This window comes from Asterias rubens, chromosome 10, assembly GCF_902459465.1.
Source record: "Asterias rubens chromosome 10, eAstRub1.3, whole genome shotgun sequence".
Classification (NCBI taxonomy): domain Eukaryota; kingdom Metazoa; phylum Echinodermata; class Asteroidea; order Forcipulatida; family Asteriidae; genus Asterias; species Asterias rubens.
Window position 1 is genome coordinate 7,865,102 of NC_047071.1, and position 8,689 is coordinate 7,873,790.

At 39.5% G+C, this 8,689-nt stretch overlaps 1 protein-coding gene across 3 annotated transcripts in view; it reads left to right on the forward strand.

Annotated features, from left to right (window-relative positions):
* LOC117296052 (m7GpppN-mRNA hydrolase-like) overlaps positions 1–7,915 on the forward strand; it is a gene marked incomplete in the record, with an annotated part of 16,176 nt that extends 8,261 nt beyond the window's left edge. For all 3 annotated transcript variants that reach the window (XM_033778915.1, XM_033778914.1, XM_033778916.1), the window contains 5 exon segments: positions 1,296–1,445; positions 2,407–2,519; positions 3,260–3,662; positions 5,639–5,678; positions 7,115–7,915. In XM_033778915.1, coding sequence (XP_033634806.1) covers positions 1,296–1,445; positions 2,407–2,519; positions 3,260–3,662; positions 5,639–5,678; positions 7,115–7,257 — 849 coding nt within the window.
* Positions 7,916–8,689: the final 774 nt, after the last annotated feature.

Genomic DNA, 8,689 nt, shown 5'->3' on the forward strand with positions numbered 1-8,689 from the left:
TTGACTCCCATAAATGGCCGACGGTGTTATTGGATGAGGTAAAAAGAAAACCACGCAATTTCGCGGCATATTTGTGTAGATCATTGTATTCTACTTTTACAACATCTTTCTAACCATGCATTTTATAACAAACGGTAGCAAAATGCTTTTCAAAGACCAACTCGACTGATCCAAGGCAACGTGTTCCTTTAAGTTGTAACTCTGTGCAGTCTTAACTCAAGCAGTGTCCCAGACCAATGCAGTGGGCCAAACATTTGGACTGAACATGGGCATTGGCTGATATTGTGATGCTTGCTATATTTGCAAAGCACCACATGGTTATTTTTGGGGGTTTTTGACAGTTCAAGTTGTGACCCAAAATTTAGTTTTTGGAAGTAAGTGTAGTCAAAAACTTTTGGGTTTTCATTCCCTACCTGACTGTATGGGTTTTCCCTGGAGTAAGTCGCTGGGTTTTCCTCCCACTGCTACATGATCTAAACTTGAAACTGCTTCCTTGTTTTCTCCCAATTGGTTTCTTGGCTAGTACAGTGATTAAGTTCGGTTTTCTGAGAGTACATGTGGCTTCACAACCAGATGATGAATTAAGCAATATGAAATACTGAGGAGAGCTCAACTGTCCTCTTGAAATAAACCATTTTATATTTGTTTTACTTTACATGTACCTCATACTTGCCATCTTTTCATTCCTGTGACATATCAGTTCCATATTGCTTCATAAATTCCATGCGTAGCAGACTGTCATATGTGCGACGGTCTACAATGTATGCGAATTTATATCCTGTGTAAGAGTACTTGCGCAGATATTTGGTAAAAAAATTTGCATCTAGGGCCGATTTCTTAAAGCACTAAGATTAATCTTAAGATGAGTTGTCAGTATCGCCGTTGTGAATTGTATTGTGACAACACACTGTGCCTTGCAATAAAGATTGATTTGCAGTTAAGATACATCTGAGCTCTTTGTGAATGGTTTGTGATGGTGAATGGACCAACAGACCCTATGCAAAACGCGCAGTGCACATACACGCACATCTCCTGTTGGCCATTTCGTGCGTCAAAACGTGCACAAAAGGATGATACATGTACACATGTTTGGGCATCTCCGAACAATATGCGCCTACCATTTCTGCCTTTTTGGGGGAGTCCATTTCTTTTGTGCGTGTTTTGACACACAAAATTGCGGACAGGAGATGCGTGTGTATGTGCATTGCCCATTGTGCATAGGGTTTATTGGAGTATAGCTCTCGATTATGAATATGTATGAGGCATAGTAATGCATGGTTTCTCTCCAACTGAAGGTGTTGGAGGAGACAGGATTTGACATCTCAGGACTGATTGAAGAGGAATATATTGAAGCTACATTTAATGAGCAACTAGCAAGGCTGTATGTTGTGACTAATGTTCCGGTGGAAACTGACTTTAAACCAAAGACGAGGGGAGAGATTAAGGTAAGTATTTTGCTGAATGTAAAGTCTCTTAACCATACCTGCTTCCCCAGGGCCTAACTTCAACAGCTGCTTGAGCAGGGAATGTTGCTTACAGTTTTATGCTGCAATGTACATGATACACTGTATGACGTGGTATTTTGGCTGGTAAACCTGTTTTGGTAAACATAATTATGTTGTGCTTAGCTTCTAAGCAGCTCTTTGAAGTTGGGCCCTGATCTTCCAGAATCAAACCCTTGATCTGTCCCTAAACATGTATGTATCCATCATTAGCATTATTATCCATTAGCATACATGTATGCTCAAGTTTCACATCTGATATTTAACAGTTGCCTAAATGTGTGTCATGGCCAAGCAGTATAGTACACCAGACACACGTTCTGTGGTGTTTCTAATTAGCAGCGATTTGGTTTGAGTCCCGGTCTTAACTCTTGAATCCTTAAAAGCAAGACACTTGACCGTTATTGCTCAGTCCTTCCGGATGTAAAGCTGTAGGTCCTTTGTGTTGTTTAGATAAATTATATGCACAGAAACTTACCAGCCGGTGTGAATGGGGACAGCAAACATTTTTGGGTAAAAAAAAATAGACAAACTGGAACAGGAAACACAACAATTGTTGTACACCTGGTAGGTCTTTTTCATACCACGATGTGATCCACTTCTCATTATTTTTACAATTGTGGAAGATGTGGTAATGCCGATGTTGCCAGCTTGGCAGAGTTTCGTTCAAGTATCCGCAGCTTCAATACCATTGTAATCTGTAATCCCTCTGGCAGTGAAAACGTATATTTCAACAGTACTGCTTTTTGCAAATTAAACCATATCAGTACAAACTTAAATAATCTTAACTTTAAAATGGGAACCAAACTTGGGACCCCCCCCCCCCCCCATGCACACATGAAAGCTGGCTATGCGCCTGCACAACTCTGCAAAAATTAAATTGATTTAATTTTGTATACTTCAGGATGTAAAATGGTTTCATGTCGATGACCTTCCAACCCATAAGAAAGATAATGCACCAAAGGTCAACCTGGGTTTGAACCCTAACAATTTCTTCATGGCCATTCCCTACATGAGGTACGTATCAACCGTCCAGAGTTGACTGTATTTCTTCTAAATCTTTATAGCTCATGGAGAGAAACCATTCCCTGGACCATTGGAGGGTTCACAAACTATAAAATATAACTCTCCATGCCAAAAAACTTCTTGTAGAACCAAGTTGATGTACAAAATTATCAGTTACATGGGACACATTATATAAAACCCATTGTCAATGCATGCGCCTTATTTTTGACCGCGTGAGGAAGCTCTCAATAGTAGTTTTATCATTTCTGGGGGTATACTGGTATACACGATTCATCCTGCACAGTTTTAATCGGAGTTCGTCGCTTTTGTTGCTCTAAAGTTGCTTTACAGGTGGATTATGACGGCTCCCTTGAATGTCTTATGGTCTGTTATGGATATAGTGTCTGTGGTGGTGATGTGTTCCTGTCTTTAAAAACTGTTTTGGGTCTGATTGAAAATATCCTTGGAAGTGATACAAATACTATTGAGAGTGCCCTCATGTGGTCAAAAATACGGCGCATTGATTGGAGGATTCTTGGTCTCGAGGCATTCATAAATCAAACTAAAACATGGCCTACATCAGCGTTTTTTGTACTAGCACTGTGCATTTCTGTCCCGTAATTGTTAACTATTACACGTTAGACCACATCATACAACAGTACAAAATACCCTCTAAGTGGGTTCAAGAATGCAATCTTGCACAGTTTCTATATTCCTCTAGTTTTAGCCCTTATAAATCAATTCTTTCAAAGAACACTGAAGAAGAAACTTGCCAAGCGGAGAGGACAGAAAGATATCTCAACGATGGAATCCCCTTTTGAAGCTCTTACGAAGTACGCCCAACCCAACCAGCCAACTGCAGGGCCAATTATGCTGCCACAGAACAATCCAAACACGAAGAAGAAGGCGTCAGCTAGCCCTACCATGAATGGTGCCGATAACAAAAACAAAACGAAACAACAGAGGGTGTTCTCGAGTCAGAACCAGAGCCAAATGGATCTCTTCATGCGGTTCAAGGATCCACAGCAAGAGTTCATAAATAGGAAGCAGGAATACCAGCGAGAAGGTTCTCCTGGTGTTACACAGGGCCAAGGGAACCGGGGAAAGGGGCAAGTTAATGGGACCACCAGTCCACAGAAGCAGTATCATATACTGGTAAGACATTTCACGCTATATATGGATTGCAATAAGCGTCATCGACCAACATCTTTGGAGTATTAACAAGGGACAAGTGTATGCGCTGCATGTACACTTACATCAAAAGATGGCGGTCGATGACGCCTATTGTAATCCATCTATTTATGTATCGTTACAGCTGGATGCACACCTCAATGGAATTTCCAAAACTGAATTACTGTTTTTTTTAAATTGAAGCTCATCCACTAAACTTGGTAATGAAATATTAAACAGGGACGAGATATTTCAGACTTCTTACGATTTCAGACTTCTTACGAGTGTGCCAGGGGCCCGTTTTCACTAACGTCTATATTTGCGATCATCGCTAATACACTTGCGATGAGATTGCAAACCTCAAATCCATCACAATTGCGATGTCGCTAATTCTGCGTTTCACTAAAGTCATCACAATTGCGATGACGTTAAAAGGGAAATAAAGTTTTTGTACGAGGCTAAAAGTAGTGACCTTTGACGTCCCGCAACAAAATCGTCGGTCGTCGCTTGAAATGAAATGGCATTGTGCAGTTTATATGTAAATCGTTGTCATGTTGGTGCATACGAACTATTGTGGACGATGTTTAGGCATTCATTTACAAAGGGTTAAAGCATTTATAGGCCTATGGCCTCTATTATAATTTTAGATTTTAATAAAAAGATTTCGTAAATCTGTTGTTACGGTGGGATTGATGAAAATTCTGACATATCTGTCTAATAATACTAAGCTTCACATTGTCAATTTGCCAATACATTACACATTTTTTCTAAAAATGATGGTTAAAATAATCAAACCCAGATAGTATTTCTTTTTTACCGATATTAAGGGGCTCTTTGCTGCAGTTGCGTCGCTAAAAGTTGTCATCGGCAATCTGAGTCTACCAGGTAACAGACCGCAAGACTAAAATAATGTAGCGCCACTCATTTTACTCTAAATCACGGACAATTTATACGTCAAAACGTACACCGCTATAACTATAAGCACAGAATGGCGCGATGTATCATAAGTTTGCGATGAACTTTTACTTCGGACCACTAACATGTTATCGCAAGATAATAACTTTGCGACGAGTATATTCATCGTTAAGTTTTAGTGAAATCGTCGGCTAACAATCCATCGCTAAGTTGCGATGGATTTTAGATTTAGCAATCGATTTCGGCGTTTGCGATGACCAAAACGCATTAGTGAAATCTGCCCCTGGCCTGGTAAATGAAATATGTTGTGTTTTTTCCCAAATTAAATAATTTGGGTCCTTTCATCTACTTCTCTTGTACTATTGATACTTGACCCAAACGCTCTTTGGAATGCAGGGGGTGATCAAATGGTGTGGCACCCCTTAGATCTGGATCCCAGTTTAAAATTTGTTTGTTAGCAGTGAGTCACGCTTCAAGTTTTCACATTAATTTGTTTTATGCACTAATTTTTAATAGAAAACTTGTCATGAAAGTGGAAAAAGAATTACCGGTCTCTTACCTCACCTTTAAAACTCAGAGCAAAATTTGAAGCACGGTGTCACAGGACATAAAAAAAACAATGGTCTGTAAATTCCAGTCTAAAAAGGTAAAATGCAATGCCCTACATTTGATTGAATATCTCGTAATTCAGGAATGAACTGAATATTTCTGGTACATAATGTACAAAGTCAGCCCATAATATTTTGACACTGCATTGATAGTTTTATCCTCAAACTCTGGCCCTGGAAACATTTTGAGATACAAGCCTATTTTGGGGGTCTCAAATTGGAGCCCTGTTACTTTTTTTTTTTCACACCATGCAAAGCTTCAGTCATCACTTATTATTTCACAACAGGTTCACTTTACATTGCTACTGAAATTTGTCGTCTTGAAGTTTGTATCCCTATGATTTTGTGTGAAGTGTTTCTTTGAGATGCTTCAAAACAAATGTATTTATTTTATGCTATTTTTTAACATTTTGGTTTTTGTGTCTTTTACTTTCACAGACCAGAAATCAAGGAAGAACTGTCAATGACTTAACCACTGGTAAGTGTAGACGTGAGAGCAAACACACCAATGTTTAATCTTCAACCCTTTGGAAATTAACATCTGTCTAGAAACCTTCCCATAAAAATAATTCTTTCTCAGACCTGGGATTACCTCTGTGAGATGGCAATTCTATTTTCCTTTTTCAGAGGCACTTCCATTGGAAAATTGTAAAGTTTTTGTGACAAGGTTGAGAACGTTCTAATGCCAAGACCAGCCTGCCGGCCCTTCCATGGCAAACAGCCTTAAGGCCCGGTCCCACTGCAGCGATAACGAGAACGATAACGATAACGACGCCAAGAGAACGCATTCTATTGGTTGAATGAGCGTGTGCGTATTCTGCGTGGAGCAATTCAACCAATAGAACGCGTTCTCTTTGCGTTGTGATCGTTATCGTCTCGTTATCGCTGCAGTGGGACCGGGCGTTTACTCTAAAAATGACATTTGGAGAAAAGCAAGTGCAGAGCTTGGAATTAGGTGCATTGTGGTCTACTGGTGATCAAATTTGACCCACAGCTATCCTACAATGCACCAGGTCCAACAGTTTACGCTTGCGCAATGGTATTTGCGAAAAGGTCTATGTATGCCTTTTCAACTTTGAAATGGAAAAACGCCCTTGATTAAAGGCAGTGGACACTATTGCATGAAACCTTTCTTGGTGATGAGTAATGGGGAGCGGTTGATGGTATAAAACATTGTGAGGAACGGCTCCCTCTGAAGTGCCATAGTTTTTGAGAAAGAAGTAATTTTCCACGAATTTGATTTCAAGACCTCAGATTTAGAACTTGAGGTCTCGAAATCAACCATCGAAACGCACACAACTTCGTGTGACTAGGGTGTTTTTTTTTTTTCATTATTATCTCGCAAGTTCGATGACCGATTGAGCTCAAATTTTCACAGGTTTGTTATTTTATGCATATGTTGAGATACACCAACTGTGAGGGCTAGTCTTTGACAATTACCAATAGTGTCTTTAATATTTTGAAACAAAGGTGGAGAAATATGGAAACTCTAAAACGCAGTTGTTTGAGTTGCAACAGGAATCAAGATGGATCATTGTTCTTTTAATCACATCTGAACTTTAACCTTTGAATAATAAACTTGTATGACAACTAGTCAATAGAGGGCGATATATAGATGCTACAGTGTCCACTGCCTTTAACCCAAAAGTGATCTTATAATGAAGAAACAAATCATTTCGTATTAGTTTGTTTTGCATGGCAATAGAGGCCATGGTCTCTGTGTATTTACAGGCCTGTATTATAAAGTAACTCAACAGTACAACCAATGTTTGAGTCCTGAAATTCACAATGACATAATGCATGGCCTTATGTATAAAGTAAGGATGGTTTGGCTATTGTAGTCCACCAAATTCAGACTTTTTATTTCTCACTAACATTTACAATTAAATTGTATGTCATTGTTTCCTTATTTAGATTCAGCAATCTTGTCCAATGGAGACCAATACAACAAAAGGCAAAAGTTCAGCGTGCCTGCATTTGTGAGCTTTAAATTGGACCCTACAGCCATTATGAAGGCTTTTGAAATAGGGCTGAGTGGCAGAGGTAGCATCCGGTAAAATGCCAAGGGCCCACCAGCCATTCGATCATCAGGAACCTTGTTGGGGGAACAACTACTGGAAGTTTGAACTAAGTCGTCAGGAATGCACAGTCCTGTTTTGAGTAGTGACCTTTTGCTCCCCATCTGCATGATACAACATGCGGTACTTGGAAATTCTGACACTGTTTTGTGATGGACACACACGAGAATGAAGGAGCCAGCAAGGCTACTTGAAGGCTTGTTCCAAGAATGTTGCTTCACACACAAGGGAGAACTGTGTTTATTTGGCAATTATGTACTTGGCAGTTATAAATCTGGTTTTCAACACTTTGGAAGTCCAATTTCAACATTTGTACCTGAGCTGTGCAATTTGCGTTTTAGGTGACACTCGCACCTTCTCCCAAAAATGGCAGGCCATGAGCAGAGTCAACAGATTGTGGTCTGACGTCAGTGCTAGGGATCTACATGTAGTGGAAAAGGCCTGTAATCCCATACCTCAAGCACAGCAGCTCTTGTTTGTATCAAAGAAACAGCCTTATAACTGAACAAAATAACAATACTTGCCATTTCACCGTTATGTAGGAAACAATGGAGGACTTTCGGGACGCTAGGTGGCAGCAGACTGACCAGGTAAATCCATTGTTCTTGATACAGTGCGCATGCTCAGAACTAGGTAAACAATGGAAATTTACCTGGTAAGTCTGCTGCCACCTACATAGGGTTACAAAGTCTCCCATTAGTATCGATGGAGCTACATGTAACTGACTGGCACCTAAACACTTTTCCCTTTATTTTGTACTGATTCTCAATGCCATTCTCAATTAAGTTTCTTTTCTAGTTACATGTATTGTAGGCATATTGGGAAGTTGAAGGGACCCATTGCCTTGGATCGGGCGAGTTGGTCTATGAAAAGCATTTGAAACTGTTTATTATAATATGCAGTATGGTTAGAAAGATGTTTTAAAAGTAGAATATAACAATCCACATAAATATGCTTCGAAATTGCATGGTTTTCCTTGTACGCCATGAACTAATACGGCACACCATTTTGTGGTGTCAAATTTTTGACTCCATAAAATGGCCGACCGTGTTATTTCGCTAAGTATAAGGAAAACCGCGCAATTTCGATGCATGTTTGTGTGGATCGTTATATTCTACTTTTAAAACATCTTTCTAACCATACATGCCTTATGCATTTCATAACAAATGGTTTCAAACACTTTTCATGGACCAACTCGGCCAATCCCTAAAGCTTCACGCTTTTTCTTTAAAGCATGGACATGTGCGTACATCGTCATAAAAGGTACCTTATTCGCTTAGCTATGTGTTGGCAACACTAGAAAGACTGCCTAGTTGTTTTCTGAATCGGGTAAAGAAACAATGTTAACAAAGTTTCTATTTTGACAAGATTTTTATGGAAATGTTTTTAAACTAGTTTTTCTTCTGACGCA